Raw genomic sequence first — 17413 nt, 5'->3', positions numbered from 1 at the left:
AGAAATCTTGAAAGAAAATGAATTTTACAAACTATCAAACCACTAATCTAATGTGTTGTTTGTTTACTAATTAGATTCATCGTGCCATTAAAGAAAGCACACCTTGTGGAGAAGAGACAGAAGATGGAATTAAACATAATAAGGTACCATATATTACTATAAACAATATATAAAGAGGATGCTTTTATATTCTTCATGAAAAGGTGTTCTTTTATAGAACTTGTCTTTTGCTTTCTAGGAAATTTCTGAGGTTGATTTTTTTTAAACCAGATTTAATCCATTAATTTTTCCTGTGTAAAATCCCTCATGTGGTGGCCACAGCTAGAGCCTTTGTCCTCTGAGCAGAGATACTGTTGCAAGTTTTCACAGATGGTCAATGAATTCCCGGTAAGGAGACTTGGTGAAAATAGTCTTTTTCTGGAGGTTAGGGGTCAGTTAACTATAGGTCATGGACATGGCCTCAAAGGTGGCCTTGGCAAGGTTGCCCAAATTCTTACTACATATTCCTGACTGTCCTAGAACTTTCTATCCAGACCAGGCTGCTCCTAACTCAAAGAGATGTCCCTGCTTGGCTTCCAAATGCTGGGACTGACAACATTGAAAGCCATTCCAAAGCAAAATGCATATAAAATAGATTAATCTAAAGGAAAATATTTTTAGTAAAATAAGATTGTTCTGGGGCTGGAGAGATGGCTCAGAGGTCAAGAGCATTGATTACTCTTCCAAAGTTCCTGAGTTCAATTCCCAGCAACTACATGGTGGCTCACAACCTTGTGTAATGAGATCTGGTGTGCTCTTCTGGCATGGAGGTGCACAGGCAGAAAGAACATTGTATTCCTAATAAGTAAATAAATCTTTTTAAAAATTGATCTTTAAAAATTACTTAGTGTGCCTACTATTGAAATGACATTATAACTTCCTAAAATTACTAAGCACAAAACTTAAAAATGTTAACTGAAAAATGCAAATTTAACCATGTTCACCCCTTTAATCCCAGCACTCAGGAGGCAGAAGCAGACAGACCTCTGTGAGTTCATGGCCAGCCTGGTCTCTATAGTAAATCCCAGACTAGCCAGGGCTACATATTGAGACCTGTCTCAAAAAGAACTGAAAGGAAGAGAGAAAGATAGAAAGAAAGATAGATAGGTAGAAAGAAAGAAAGAAAGGAAAAAAAGTATTGGAACTAATATATGTGTTATAGATAAGTTTCCTTTTCCTCCTGTTTCTTACTTTAATGTAATTATTTATCAATACAAAACATAACTATTTGGTGAGGAGAGGGGTTAGGGAATTGCTGGGGCTTGAATCCAAGGCATTTTGCATGCCAAAAAGTCCTCTTAAATTATTCAGACTGGCCTTAAACTACTCTGTACTCAAAGAAAGCCTTGAACTCACAAACCTTCCGCTTTGGCTTCACAAGTAGCTGACCCTTAAAAATACTGCATGTAGGTTGTTCTGGTTTATTTTGTTTGGGCTGCTGTAGTTAGGCATATTGTTACTTAGCTCAGTTACCACTTCCAAAATTAGTTGTGCTAAATGTAATAAACAGTTGGGTATGGTGGTATACTCCCATAACCTCAGCACTCAGAAGGCTAAAAAATGGGAGGTCATAAATGCCAAAGAGAAAAGTAATTATTTGTTGAAGAGATTTCTGTCTTGCCCGGTTCCTGCAAACATTAAGTTCCAAAGAAATCACACAGAGGTCTACATTAGTTATAAACTGATTGGCCCATTAGCTCAGGCTTCTTGTTAACTCCTATATTAGTCCATTCTTATCTGTGTTAGCCACGTGGTTCAGTACCTTTTTCAGCAGCATAGTCACATCTTGCTTCTGTGTCTGGATAGGAGTGCAGAGGGAGCTTCCCTCTTCTCAGAATTCTCCTTTTCTCATTGACCACCTCTACTTCCTGTCTGGTTGTCCTGCCTATACTTCCTGCCTGGCTACTGACTAATCAGTGTTATTTAAAACATAATTGACAGAATATAGACAATTGTCCCACACCAATTATTTTTAAGAAAATAAGTATATGGTTCCATATGCTTTATTAAAACATAAAATGCACAGCAAACCCCACTTTATTCTAAAATACAAACATTAGCTCGAGAATGAACTTGACATTATTCATATTGCCAGATATATATTAAGGACCATAGGCATCTCAGAATAAAAAATGGTTTGTGCACTAGTTTTAACTGTGTCTTGTTAAAGCCTGTCTCAAAAAACAAAAGTGGTAATCATTCTAGTCTTATTTTTTATCAATGCCTGAGAAATAGTTTAAAGTTACATTAACTGACTAGCGTAGCATCAATGACATGTTTTGCTCAGAGTGTATATGTGTACATTCATGTGTGTCACATGCGCATGTGAGGTCAGGGGTTGACTAAGGAGTCAACTAAGGTCCCACTATAGACCCTGAATCTCAAACTCAGCTTTCAGGGGTTGACTCCTTCTCCCACTATAGACCCTGAATCTCAAACTCAGCTTTCAGGGGTTGACTCCTTCTCCCACTATAGACCCTGAATCTCAAACTCAGCTTTCAGGGGTTGACTCCTTCTCCCACTATAGACCCTGAATCTCAAACTCAACTTTCAGGGGTTGACTCCTTCTCCCACTATAGACCCTGAATCTCAAACTCAACTTTCAGAGGTTGACTCCTTCTCCCACTATAGACCCTGAATCTCAAACTCAACTTTCAGAGGTTGACTCCTTCTCCCACTATAGACCCTGAGTCTCAAACTCAACTTTCAGAGGTTGACTCCTTCTCCCACTATAGACCCTGAATCTCAAACTCAACTTTCAGGGGTTGACTCCTTCTCCCACTATAGACCCTGAATCTCAAACTCAACTTTCAGAGGTTGACTCCTTCTCCCACTATAGACCCCGAGTCTCAAGCTCAAGTGGGCAGACTTGCAGAGGAAGTACTTTCACCCACTCAGCTGTCCAACCAACCCACCCCTTTGTTTTAAACAAGAATGAACCTGCCATATTAAGCAGTGATCCAAGCTGCAGAGGCTGCTGGAGAACCTTTTACCCTTTCCTCTTGAGAATCCTCAGGCTGGAGACAGAGCTCTTTCAGAGGGCTTGCCTGAAGCATCCAGAGCCCTGGGCTCTGTCAGCCCCTCAGCAGTAACAGCAAAGCTCCTAGGGAAGAGCCCACCATGGCAGGACATGTACAGCGGATTACACTTCTAGCACAGTTTATCACAGGATAACTCAGCTTCTGGCCGTCAGCTCTGTGGGACTACAAACTACTTAGGATTCAAACTTACCACACCTAAGGAAAGTGATTACAAGAGAGCAGACTGAAGTGGCATGAAGGTATAGTCATTTGCCACCAGTGGGCTCCCTTTCTGGTTACAGGAATGTTTACTGCCTATCAGGCTATCTCTTCCATATCAACAGGGTAACGAGAGGGTTTGTTAGTAAGCACAGTATTGGTGAAAAGGCACGCGTTTGTCTTGGGAAATATGTACTTTATCTAGGCTGTGGAACACTCTGATTAGCTGTTCTCAGAGTCATGTGTTGTGAGACAATATGATTCCAACATTCAGGGAGGTTGAGGAAGGAGAATCACCAGTCAGAGGCCACACTGGGCTACATAGTGAGTTCCATGGCAGGCTGAACTACACTGGTCAAAATGCTTCATGTTTGAAAACAGAACTTTCTCTTGGGTGACAGCTCTAATAGTCTCCTCTTAGAGCTCCACCTTCCATAGTATTATTCACCTGAAGTTTCTGACTTTCATAATTAGTCCCTGTCTGTCTAATTGGAATTAGACAATCATAATATATTTCAATTTTTCATAAGGTGCAAACTCTTCTTTTTTTCTTCCAGTCTTATACATGCATAGTAGTGACTCAGAGCTTTTGTTTTGGCTTGTTTGTTTGAGTCTTTGTTTAAAAATATACTATTATTTTATGTGTGTGGATGATTTGCCTGCGTGTAAGTCTGTGTACCATATGTGTGCAGTGCCCATGGAGGCCAAAAGAGAGTGTCAGATCCTCTGGACTAGAATTACAAAGAGTTGTGAGCCACCATGTGGGTGCAGAGAACCAAAACCAGCTCCTCTACATTAGCAGCAGTTACTCTCAATCACTGAGCTATCTCTGTAGCCTCCGCTTTGTCATCATCATCAACATCATCATTATTATTGTTAGGTTTGTTTGCTTTTTTATGTTTGGACATATTTTGCCTGCATATATGTGTGAACCACATATTGCCTATTGTCCCAGGAAGTCAGAGAGGGCAACAGCTCCTCAGGGACTGGTGCTGTGAATAGTTGTGTGGCGCCATGTTGGTGATGAGAACAAACCAGGTCCTGTACAGGAGGACCACTGAGCATCGCCAGTCCCAGCATTCTCCTTAAAGAAGACTAAGTTTGTGCATTTTATGTCAAATTATACTTTTTAGTAAGCTTCCTGGGTTGACTTCAAAATATCTACCCAAATTGTGTATTTTCATCCATATTCATGATTAGAAGTAATAGATTGTGTACATCTTTATAGCACAGTTAATGGCAGGTTTTCAATCTCTTATTCTAAGGAACTTATATAACTGCCTACTCCATTTTTATTCAAATTTAAATTTCCAATTTGAAAAAAATGAAACAAACTAAATACCAAATCATGTCTTTGTTTTAAAAATCTACTCATCACAATCAGTTGTTTCTGGACTACACCATCAAATGCTATGAGAAGTTCATGAGTGGTGCTGACACCTTTGAAGAGGAGAATGCAGAGCTGCAGTCGAAGCTGAGTAAGTGCCCTCCCTGCTGTGCTGCCACTTAACTCTGGGTGCTTGTTTGTTTTGTCATGCCTGTTTTTTTCTTTCATTAGCTACTTTATGAGGTGGGTACCTATGAATTGTTCTTTGATCGTTCTTTAATGGGGACAAGTAATAGTTAAGCAAAAAATAGTCAGCCCTGAGTCATACCCCTTTCTGGCTATGTGAATTCAAGACATGTTTGACCTCTTTGAAACTTAATGAACTAGAAAGCAATGGAATAAAATACCAGATGAGTCAGGCGATGGTGGTGCACTCCTTTAATCCCAGCACTTGGGAGGCAGAGTTTGAGGCCAGCCTGGTCTACAAAGTAAGTTCCAGGAGAGTCAAGGCTTCACAGAGAAACCCTGTTTCAGGAAGAGAGAGAGAGAGAGAGAGAGAGAGAGAGAGAGAGAGAGAGAGAGAGAGAGATTGGTTGATTGATTAAAGGAAGTTAACAAGCCATTATATTTCCATATAAATTATTTTTCCCTCAATGTTATGTAGTGATGGGGGAATATCACTTTGACATCTATGGCACAAAAGGTCAGAGGGGAAAACCAACATTCCTCAGGATGCACTAGGGATGTAAGAGCAGAGGACAGGCCAGCTGTTGTAACTATCCTCCCTCTGTCCAGGGAGCAGATAGACATAAAAATGTCAAGTGTAGCAGGTGGAAAGGTAGAGACTTGAGATCCCTAGAGCTTGTCAGCCAGCCAAACTGACCAAACCAGGGAGAGATCTTATCTAGGACATTAGATGAAAACAGCCGAGTAAGGCTCACAATGTAACCTTGATTCTGTATGCACACATGCATACTCATAACCACATAAACATGCATAACTCACACAAGGGAAAATTCATTGTGATCTAATATGGAAAACATTTGGTGATGTTTCTATATTCAATTAAACATATAAATTAATCTACTCAAATATATTTTTACATACCTACTGTGTGCCAGGCACCAAAAATGCAGTAATGAAGAACAGATTATCTTGACTTTATTCTCTTAGAAAGTAATGATAATTAAATGGGGAACCCTTAGGCAAATAACAACAGGTGCTATGAAAGAAAGCTTAAGCAGGTTGAGGGCCATAGGCTATTCCATGGAGTAAAAATAGACTTGCTATTTTAGAAGGTAGTATCTGTTGCATTGGGGGAAGGGAGGGAATAAGGTACTGAAAACATGAAGGATGCTGTAGGTTGATTCTGATGAAGTGTTTGGGCTTTTTTCCAGAGGATTTATATAAGGTAGATGCATCCAAGCTGAAGTCATTAGCAGCAGAAAACAGAGCACTCAATGAGCAGATTGCAAGATTGGAGGAAGAAAGAGAAAAAGAACCGGTTAGTAACCGTGTTTTTGAACTCACTTGACAACTCTTTAGACTCTTGAGCCTGTTTGAGAAGACCCTCTTATGGAAGGTGTTTTTAAATGGGTTAACAAATAAGCTTCTTAAAGGTAGGATGGTACAGACTTTCAGTGGAGCCGTGGGTGGTATCTGCGGTGCTTCCCTTGTGGTCTATCAGTCCTGGACTAATGGTGCTCAGAATGTGATGAAAGACTCCTGCCTGTTTACATAAGGCCCAAACCACCCTTTGGACAGGGTCCCTGGGGTATTCACTTGCAAGGAGCATTGTTCTCAAGAGGCCCTGAGTTTATGTAGTGAAAACACAGTGGTATACTGTATACTTATAGAGTATACTGTAACATGCATTTTTTTTATAAAAGCAAGATGATAATGTGGCTGTTTATTTGAATATGTAAGGGTATTTTGCCTATATGCATATCTGTGTACCACATGCTCACAGTGCCTGTGGAGAACAGAAGAAGGTCAAATCTGAACTCAAGATACAGAGAGTTGTTAAATTGAATCTAGGTCCAATGAAAGCAGGCAGCGCTCGTAACCCTGAGCCAGCTCTCCAACCCTGATAGCAGAATCTTTATCTTGGTTTTATTAGTGGAACATCTAGATTGTTCTGAAAAGTAATCAGATATTAAGTATTTGTGTTTCTACATTATTCTTGGTTTTTCCCTATCCGAAACTGAAGTCTTTCATTAAATTATAACATTACAGTAATACCAAAATTCTTTTTTTTTAGTTCTTTTTACTTCTTCTAAGATAAGTGTAAATAATATTTCTTTCTTTAAAATACAGAATGCTTTTTGGTAAAAAAAAATAACTAATTTAATATGTTTTTTTCTTCAAGAATTGTCTAGAATCTTTGAAAAAATTGAAAGCGTCCTTGCAAACAGATGTGGAAAAGTATAAAGCATACCTGAGCAGTTTGGAGTCACATTCGTCCATCCTAGATGAGAAACTGAGTGGCCTGGATGAAGAAATTAGTAGACTAGGTAAGCAGAGCTAAGGGATCATTTAGATTGGCCTATGGCCCTGTGAACGGCTATGTGATCTTTTCCTTCTGATAACTTCCTGTAGTAGTTATCAAGTTTTCAGTATTGGTTCTTTCAACCAGGCATAGTAGCGCACACCTTTAATCCTAGCGCGTGGGAAGCAGAGGAAGGCGGATCTCTGTGAGTTTGAAGCCAGCCAGCCTGGTCTACAAAGTGAGTTCCAGGACAGCCAGAGTGGTATCGTGAGACGCTGTCTCAAAAAAACCAAGATAATAATTGTTGTCTGAGCCGGGCGGTGGTGGCGCACGCCTTTAATCCCAGCACTCGGGAGGCAGAGGCAGGCGGATCTCTGTGAGTTCGAGGCCAGCCTGGTCTACAAGAGCTAGTTCCAGGACAGGAACCAAAAGCTACGGAGAAACCCTGTCTCGAAAAATCAAAAAAAAAAATTGTTGTCTGGGTTTTCATCCTGCCTAGTTTCTGTCTTCCCACCAGGTCCCACAGCCATTTATCCCCAAAGAAATCACACAGAGGTCTATAGTAATGACAAACTGATTGGCCCATTAGCTCAGAAGTCTTATTAACTCTTATAACTTATATTAACCCATTATTCTTATCTATGTTGACCACATGGCTCGGTTCAGCGGAGCAGTCACATCTTCCTTCTTCTGTGGTTGGGACAGGACTGGGGAGGAATAAATTCTTCTGTTCTCCTTTACCCACCTCTCCTTCCTGCCAGGCTACTGGCCAATCAGCATTTACTTAAAACATAATTGACAGAATATAGACAATTGTCCTGCAACAAATAATAATTATTTTTTTCTCTCATAGTTCCAAATGTAATCTAAGAGCCAATGAATATGGGCTTGCCAAAAGACTCAGGAGGAATCTGTTCTTCCAGCTTCTATGGCTGAAAGCATACCTGGGCTTATGTCCACATCACTCTAATCTCTACCTCCATCTTCTTACTGTCTTTTCTCTGTATCCTCTTTTTTCTTCCTTTTTTTAAGACTATATTTGTATCCCATGCTGGTTTTGAATTGAAGATCCTCTGGCCCCAGCCTCCAGGGGCCCATAATAATACATAGCCCAAGCTCACCTGAAACTCAAAATATTGCCTCCAAAAATTAGAATTATAAATTGCCACCACACCCTTCTCCCTTCTGTCCTCTCTCTGTCTTTTCTTTTTTTCTTTTTGATTTGCTGGTTTGGTTTTTTTTCTTCAGAGATAGGGTTTCCCTGTGTTGTCCTGGCTGTCCTGGAACTCTCTTTGTAGACCAGGATGGCGTTGAACTCACAGAGATCTGCCTCCAGAGTGCTGGGAATAAAGGTGTGTGCCATCACTGCCCAGATCTATTTTTTTTTAAGTTTTAATGTATATGTTAAGTTTATGTGTACCACCTGTATACCTGATACCCTCAAGTCAGAAGAGGGTGTCAGATCTGCCGGAACTGAAGTCACAGATGGTTGTAAGCTACCCATGTAGGCCCTGAGAACCAAATCTGGGCCCTCTGGAAGAGCACTGAGTACTTCAACTGCTGAGCATCTCTCTGGTCCTTATGTCTTCATCTTCCTATCTACATGGACTCCATTTGCCTCTACCTTACAGTGATACCTATGGTGATATTTAAGGCACACCTACATAATCCAGGGTTCTCTCATGTCAGCATTCCCAATCACTTGTATGAAGACCATTTTCCAGATAAGGTGATATTTACATGTTCGAAAGATGTGTAGCCCTTCCCAGCCCACTGTAACTTCCAGTGTTCTCAGTACATAGCTTTTTTGGTTTTGAACAGTCCTACCTAGCAAACCCGGTTGGCCTACACTCTTGACCGTCCACTTACCTCAGCTTTTCAAGTACTAGGATTATAGGTGTGTACTGCTGTTCCTGTCTGGCTTAAGCACAAGGCTTTTTGAAGCCAACAGACAACCTATTCTAAGAACAGAAGTCCTCTAATATGAACCTGTATGTGTTTTTAATATAATAATACATTATATATAAATTTATAGCTATATATTATATATATACTATAAACTATAATTTTATATATTTATGGTACATTCTAATATATTCTATATAAATATATTGTTTTACATTATAAACCATATCCCTTTTACATTTTTATTTAGTATGTGTATGTTATATGTGTGAGGACATGCCACAGGACACATGTGGACGTAAAAGGACAACTCTTGCAGTCCATTCTCTCCTTGCAGCTTTACATAGTCTGGGTATCAATCTCAGTTTGGCAGGCCATAACCAGCAAGACTCTTGATCTCTGCCTCCTTCGGCTGCCTGTAACTGTCGTATCCTCTGTCAGTGCCATGTGAGCAAGTCCGCAGCTGAAACGGGTTAAAAACAAAGTGGAAACCTGCACGTGCCCCATCCTCTACACACAACAGCACAGCAAAGGATGCTCCTGAGTGTCCTGCATCTTCCTAACATTGGATTCAGGAGCACATGCCAACTGTAGTTAAGCTTTGGAAAATACTATGACACATAGTACTTGCTAACTTCTGTGACGCCAGAAACAGCAGAAGTTGACTGAAGTCACAGAGCCATTAAGCTACAGTTTGAAAATAAGTATAAGGAAAGCTGCAGTTTTCCTAGAATTCAGCAATTTCTTCCTTCAGGATTTCCCAATTTATGTCTATCATATGTAGATTGTGAAGATAGTCTTTAGAGTTTTGGATTTAACTCTATGTAGTTCTGATCATCTACAAAACCAAGGTTTATAATTGTCACATAGTATATACTAAAATCAAGTTTATACAAAATACTCCAATTGTGCATATTGTGTTTGCTCTAAATGAACGCTGTTTTCTTGGCCCCTGATCTATGTCCTTTGCTATTCCATATCATAGACTATTCTCTTAGTTCCAGTGTAATTAAACCAATATTAATATTATTCCTTTCTTTACACATAATCAAAAGAATTAGTACATATGTTCTTTTTGTGAGTGTATAGGACATGGCATACATATATCTATGTGTGGGTTTATGTACATGTATGGTATGTGCATACATGTGGAACCTGGAGATCAACACCAAGGTCTTCCTTGATCACTCTGCACCTTACTTTGAAACATGGCATCTCTCTAAATTTGGTGCTCATCTGTTCAGCTAGACTGGCTGCCACTGACCTCTAGGGATCTGTGTCTGTCCACCTTCCACCCATAACATGAGGGTTCCAGAAGTGTGCCCCATGACCAACTTCTATGTGGGTGCTGGATCTAAACTCAGGCCCTCCTTCTTGCACCACAGACTCTTTACCAACCACACCACTTTAGCACCTCCTTATTCTTAGGAGAATATTACATCCAAATGTTGCCAGCTGTGTAGATGAGAGAGTAATATCATCTGTCATTTGTTTGAATTCTCTGACTAGGTTAACTTCCTTGATTACTTAAAGCCATTAGTGACTAAAAATGGGTAGGACATACTTAGATTCTGTAGATCTAACATGCTTTTGTGCAGAGACATAATAGAGGCATAAAGTTACTTAAGCCAGCTAGAGGTAGAGTTTACCAATGATTGTGTAAAAACCACATTTCTGAAGAGTTCAAATCTGTAAAAGAGTATTAGAAGCATTTAAAATGAACATTAACAAAGTTGAACTATGCCTGTTTACAAGTTTTAAATTTAACTTTGGATGGAGCCACAATTTGTCAGACTCTTCCTTCTGAAACTGTTGTAAGCCAAACATGGAAGATATCAACCTAAAGTTGTATGGCTTCTGTCATTAATGAGGTAGGATCACTTACCTAAGAGAATGGATGTATATGTATAAAGTTGATATTTAAACAATCGTAAACAGTGCCATCAGTTTCTCTGTAAGTTTTTTTTTTTTTACAGAAATTTCAGAAAGCTTTTGTTTCTTCTCTTGCAGAATTGCAATGTGAAACAATGGGAGAGGAGAACGCTCGGCTACAGAATATTGTTGATAACCAAAACTACTCAGTTGCAGACATCGAGAGAATAAATCATGAAAAAAATGAATTGCAGCAGACCATTAATAAATTAACCAAAGACCTAGAGACTGAACAGCAACAAATGTGGAATGAGGAATTAAAATATGCCAGAGGCAAAGAGGCGGTAAGTCATGAATATCCGCTCATCACAGAAGACCTTACTAAAGGCCTGTGTAACCAAGGGGAATTCAGTAAGTGGAGGGATAAATTTACTAACACTGATATTTAGAACAGCTAAAACACTCATATCCTTATGCCAGCTCATCAACACCTCTAATATTTATCAGTCAAATTTAAGGTAAACTTGGTTTTCTGAGGGTGAACTAAGATCTCAGCAAATAAATAAATGTATGTATGTGATTCTAATATAGAGTGAGCAAGCAGTTCACTGTGAGTAGTCATCTGTCTTCTCTTATCTCCTAACCCTGGCAGGTAAGCTCCATCCCTGGGTATAAAGGAAATAGGTATACATCTGTATACACATTAGAGGTCTATCTAATGATGGAACACAAGCTTAGCATGCTCGGGGTATCAAGTTCAATACATAATCCTAATGAAAAGGATGTGGCACCCAGTCTTTGAGCCTAGAATTTGGTCAAACTTGATTTAGCTTTAGCCTGTAATTTCTTATTAACAGCATGCATAGTCTACATCATTTAACCTTTTTATAGCCTCCACTTGCTTCCTTAGAAAATGAAGTGTAAGAGGCAGAGGGAGGCAGATGTCTGTGAGTTCAAGGCCAGCCTAGTCTACAGAGAGAGTTCCAGGACAGTCTCAAAAGCTACAGAGAAACCCTGTCTTGGAAAAAAAAAGAAGAAGAAGAAAGAAAAAATGAAGTGTAATTAGACCACATCAGTTAATCTGAAGTGAGTTACTTCAGGGTACCTTATCTCTCAGAGGCTGTGTAAAAAAGGAAAGGTTGTAAATCTCTAAAGTAAGTAAACATTGGGTTTATGAAACTAAAAGGAATAGCATTTTTTTTTGGTTGAACGTGCTGAAAGAAGAAAATAATCTAGGAGGTAGGTAAGCAGTGGCCTAGGGAGGAGTCCAACTCTGGCCATGAGAAAAGAACTTAGTGGGCTGGGTACCCAAGAGCTAAGAAGTATCAAATGTCTGTCTAGGTTAGAAAAACTCACCTAAACAATGTATCTGTAACCTTTTTTCTGTACTAAATTTTGCCCTGGTAGTATAGCAGAACTCTTGTGAAATATAACTATAAGTATATATTTATATAAATATAAAATCTAGAACTCTTGTGAAATATAATGGTTGCAACTGCACCTAGATCATCAGAAGTGTCAGCTGTGGGAACTGATAATGGGAGAAAGAACTAGAGACATAAGCAGTGCACTCCTGGATGCTCTTTCATTAGACTGAAAAGAGGAGCAGGAAGCAGGAGAAGAGACCACTGATTGGGCCTAGAGAGTAACAGAAGAAAAGAGAAAGTGCCAGGCTGTGTTCTAGGGCTGGGGGAGGAGATAAACACACACACACACACACACACACACACACACACACACACACGCACGCACGCACACACACACACGCACACACACACACACATATCTGATTCTATAGAGCTTACATTCAGCTAGTAAAAGTGAACAGATATGTCACATTGTAAAGTAAATTAAGAGTTTGGGAAAACTGGGGAATCCATTAGAGGGAAAGCACACCATCCTGGTAACAGATGGACCCTTGAAGGACAGAGAAATGTGAACTACTAAAAAAATTTTCAGTATATTTAAGATAATACTTTGAAGTGTAAATTATCTATTTCTTTTATTTGGGGTAATTAAAATGTGTTAATATATATACTGTCAAATGTAAGTTTTAGGTTCCCCCTCACACTGGGTTTTTTGTTTTGTTTTTGTTTTGTTTTGGTGTGTGTGTGTGTGTGTGTGTGTGTGTTTCTGTATGTAACCCTGGTTGTCCTGGAACTCTCTGTAGAGCAGTCTAGCCTCAAACTCACAGAGATCTGCCTGCCTGTGCCTCCCAGTGTTGGGATTAAACGCGTGCCCAGTTCTAAACTTTGGTCTTATTTCATATTTTTGTCTAGGTTTGAGAATATAAGTTTCAGTTGATAACGAAACATGGATTTACTCTAGTTTATATGGAGTATGAACACTGGTATACTGCTCACCAATTCCAGCCTTAGAATTATTGTCGAAACTTTTCATTTATATATTTTAATATTACTGTCCATTAATTATCAAACTACTAAAAACTGGCATAACCGCTTGTGTAGATTTACAGAAATGACCATTGAAAAACCACACGGTCTAGGACTGCTTTATTTTTAACATTTCTTTTTGTGTTCTCTTCCAGATCGAAGCACAATTAGCAGACTACCACAAATTGGCTAGAAAATTAAAGCTTATTCCCAAAGGTGCTGAGAATTCCAAAGGTTATGACTTCGAAATTAAGTTTAATCCTGAAGCTGGTGCCAAATGCCTTGTCAAATACAGGGCTCAAGTTTATGTAAGTCTGTGTCTGAACCTCACCTTACCATAATGCCATAGGACTAGACTAAGAAGGAGCACTTTCTTCTGAGTGGTAGATGTCTTATTTCACAGCTGACTTTACTTTAAGAGCCTTCTCCTCTCTGCCTCCTTTACTTCGTCCAACTATCCATTAAAACGTTGGTTACAAGTAAAATCTGTCAGGACTATGTCAACAATCTGAGGTAAGCTTTGTTGTCTAGCTACCATCAGCCCCTCTCGGGAGATCATCATTAGCAAATGTCAGGTGCCTGCTTTATTGATGGTAAAACTTAGAAGGTTAGTTACCAGATCGGGTCTTCCAGCCAGACTGGAGCATGGTAGCCCTTCAGGGAAATCTTGAAAGATGAAATAAATGTCTGTGGTACGCCTGGGCGAATAGTTGTAGTCCAAACACACACAGTAAGGTATGAAGTATAATGAATTATTTTTCAAGGCAGAAAAAGGAAAAAAGTCAGTAATCAACAACCACAAAAAAACTGTTCCTAATTTTGAAACGACCAAGGAGATAATTTTGAGAAAACATTTGTTACAATTTTAGATTTATTCACAAATGTCACAGATTTATTGCCAATACTAAAATACCACCTTTAAAATACTTACCTTTGGAATTCAAATATGTTGAGTCTAATGCTATAGGTTTTTCCCTTGAGAATTGTTCATCCAGACTATGTCCATCCCCCTGAACCTGCTTTATCTAATCAAAAGCTAAGCAGGTCAGGTCTGCTTAATACTGGGATGGGAGAACTGATCACCTACCATGTGTCTACTGTGTACAGACTGTGTTCCAGCCCAGCTGTGTGCTGGAGATGAAATAGCCAAGGAGAACCATATCTTCTCAGAGATAGCGGTTTGCTGATGAACAGACATTGCTTACATCAAGCCAGCTCCATTCACACATACACGCCACTTTTCAGTAGCGTTTAGACGAGATCTTACTGTGAATCCTGGCCTGCAACTCCCCATGCAGCCTGGCTGGTCTCAACTCAAGACAGTGCTGCTGTCTCGGCCTCCTAAGTGCTGGGACGGCGGATGTGTGCCACAGCAACTCCACTTCCACATCTGCTGCAGGATGTCACTGTGTACTTCTTGTTGGCCTGGAACTGCCTGTTAGACCAGACTGACCTCAGTCTCCTCCAGGTGCTGGGATTAAAGGGCTACAACACTGCACTCAGTTTAGATTTACTGTCAATTAAGAAAAGAAAGTAGACACAGTAAATCATTGCTTACTGGTTTTGCAAGCCATTAGTTGTCAAACTACGCACATTGACTTCTTTTGCTTTTTGTTTTTCAAGACAGAGTTTCTCTGTGTAGTCCTGGCTGTCCTGGAACTCACTCTGTAGACCAGGCTGGCCTCGAACTCACCGAGATCCGCCTGCCTCTGCCTCTGCCTCTCAATGGCTGAGATTGAAGGCATGCGCCACTACCGCCCAGCTGGTACATTGATTTCTGTCAGTAGCCAGGTAGCTGGCTGATTTTGCACATCACTACTTTGAATGGTTTCATATTGCTGCAGCAAGAAATTAATTACCTGATTTAAACACGTTTGTAAAAGGAATTTAGGCACAAAGAATATGTTCAGAAAATTAATTTTATTCTAGAAATATTTTATACAGTAGTGAGCAATGGACGTAGAAGTAGGATGCTGGGGAGAAAGCTCAGTGGTTAAGAACATGCACTGCCTGTAGAGACATCCCAAATTCAAAGTCCAGTGCCTACCGCAACTAATTCACACCTGATTTTACTCCAGCTCCAGGAGAATCCTGTGTCTCCAGCCTCTACAAGCATCTTTATTCAACATGCACATGTATCCACAAAATTAATATAAATAAGTCCATAAGGAAGAAAGCAGAAATAGTTAGGAATGATGGAGAGCATCTGTCATCCCAGCCAGTTGGGAGAGAGTTGTAAAAAGGCATTGAGTCCTTCAAAAAACAGGCCTGGGGTGGTTTTGTGTTTCATCATGTTATGCTGTTTGGGGTCCGGCAAGGGTTTTCCTCTGTTTTGCTTTTAATTAGACTGTGAAAAGACGTGTGGGAGAGTACACGCAGTGACACACATGTGGAGGTCAGTTCTCTCCTCCACCTTAGGTGGTTTCTGAGGATCAAACTCAAGTCTCCAGGCTTGGTCAGCAAGCTCTTCATCCACTGAGCCGTCTTTCACATCCTGTTTTTGTTTTGTTGAAACTGTAACTCGTAGTCCAGAGTGGCCTCAGACTGCTGTGCTTACAGGCTAGTGCAACCACACCCAGTACCAGGAGTTGGGTTTATATTCAGTGGTAGAGCCCATGTTTGTTGTAGAATATCTGGGTTTGATGGACAGCATAAGAAAGAAACCGATCAAAATTAGAAGTCAATAGTAGCTTTAAAAGACTTACTCAAGAGCCAGGTGTAATGACACAAGGCTGTACTCCCAGCACTCAGGAGGCAGGGGAACGTGGATCGCTAACTTTGAGGCCAGGCTGATCTACATAGTGAGTTCTAGGACAGCCAGGGCTACATAGAGAATCCCTGTCTCCTAAAAACAGAAACAAAAAAGACTTAATACATAATGACATATGGCATTTTCTTTTTGGAGTAGTGAAATATGTTTAAAGTACAATGGCATTTAGATAACAATGTGAGTATACTACAGCCACTGAATTGTACACTGTTTGTACACACTAGTTGTATAGAAAGTTCAGTTTCAGGTCACATTTAACAGAACTATTTCTGTTTAATCATTTTAAAGTGAGCATTACCTCAGTTTTCTCAATACAGTGGGAAACAATGCAGTATGGTGTTGAAGTAAAATCAGCAGGTTAGAAGACAAATAGAAGGAATAAAGAGAAATGGGGTCTGGAGAGATGGCTCATAGTTAAGACTGTGTCCTGCTCTTGGAGGGGGCCAGGTTCCGTTCCCAGCACCCACATCAGTCACCTCACAGCCTCCTGTAGCTCCAGCTCCAAGGAGACCCAACTCTGGCCTCTGCAAGGACCTGCACTCACACGTACATACATACAAACAGATAGAAAGAAGTGGACTGTCAGGCACTGTGACAGATACCCATAATCCTAGCACTTGGAAAAAGATTGAGACCAGCTGTTTTTTCTTTCCTAAACCTTGGCTTCAAAAAAATAAGACGTTTTCTCACCAATGGTATATTATATTTAAAACGTCATAGCTTTATTTTTTTTTCTCTGAAACTGTCTTACATCTTAATATAATCATACCTCATGGGAATTTTATAATATATCTTGACTCCCATATTTCATGTATTTTCTAGGTACCTCTGAAAGAGCTCTTGAATGAAAGCGAGGAAGAAATTAGCAATGCTTTAAATAAAAAAATTGATCTGGAGAACACTTTAGAGCAAGTAAGTGTGGTGCATGTAATGCAGCCTAGTGTCGAGTGTGACTTGTGATTGCTGAGCAACAGTGGTTTAAATTCTGATTTGTCTGAGACAGGATTTCTCTGTGTAGTTCTGGCTGTCATGGAACTCACTCGGTAGACCAGGCTGGCCTTGAAATCACAGAGGTCTGCCTGCCTCTGACTCCTGAGTGCTGGGATTTGCTGGGATTAAAGGTGTGAGCCACTACCACCCAGTTTTATTCCTTTTTTAAAAATCAATATGTAAGTAAAATCCACAGCTTTACATAAATAGCTATTCAAGTAATCCGCACAAAGGTGTTTTCAGTGTTAACAAATTTCCTGGCATCTGACCTTATGGGCTACAAACATGGCTCTGTAGTAAAGTATTTTCTTAGCATGTGGCTGCAGCCCTGGGTTCAATTCCCAGTACCACCAAAAAAAAAAAAAACCCTGCTTTTTACTAGGAAGATCC

At 39.9% G+C, this 17413-nt stretch overlaps 1 protein-coding gene across 1 annotated transcript in view; it reads left to right on the top strand.

Moving 5' to 3' along the window:
- Positions 1–17413, top strand: part of LOC121434746 (kinetochore protein NDC80 homolog) — a 107700-nt gene that overhangs the window by 76240 nt on the left and 14047 nt on the right. Inside the window, 7 exon segments of the mRNA XM_041633695.1 lie at positions 75–143; positions 4663–4756; positions 6003–6109; positions 6974–7118; positions 11009–11214; positions 13419–13571; positions 16856–16945. Of these exon segments, the coding sequence (XP_041489629.1) occupies positions 75–143; positions 4663–4756; positions 6003–6109; positions 6974–7118; positions 11009–11214; positions 13419–13571; positions 16856–16945 (864 nt within the window).

Source organism: Microtus oregoni, unplaced genomic scaffold (genome assembly GCF_018167655.1).
Source record: "Microtus oregoni isolate MIOR12 unplaced genomic scaffold, Mior012 000044F_ref0000062, whole genome shotgun sequence".
Classification (NCBI taxonomy): domain Eukaryota; kingdom Metazoa; phylum Chordata; class Mammalia; order Rodentia; family Cricetidae; genus Microtus; species Microtus oregoni.
This window is presented reverse-complemented; position numbering and strand designations above follow the sequence as displayed.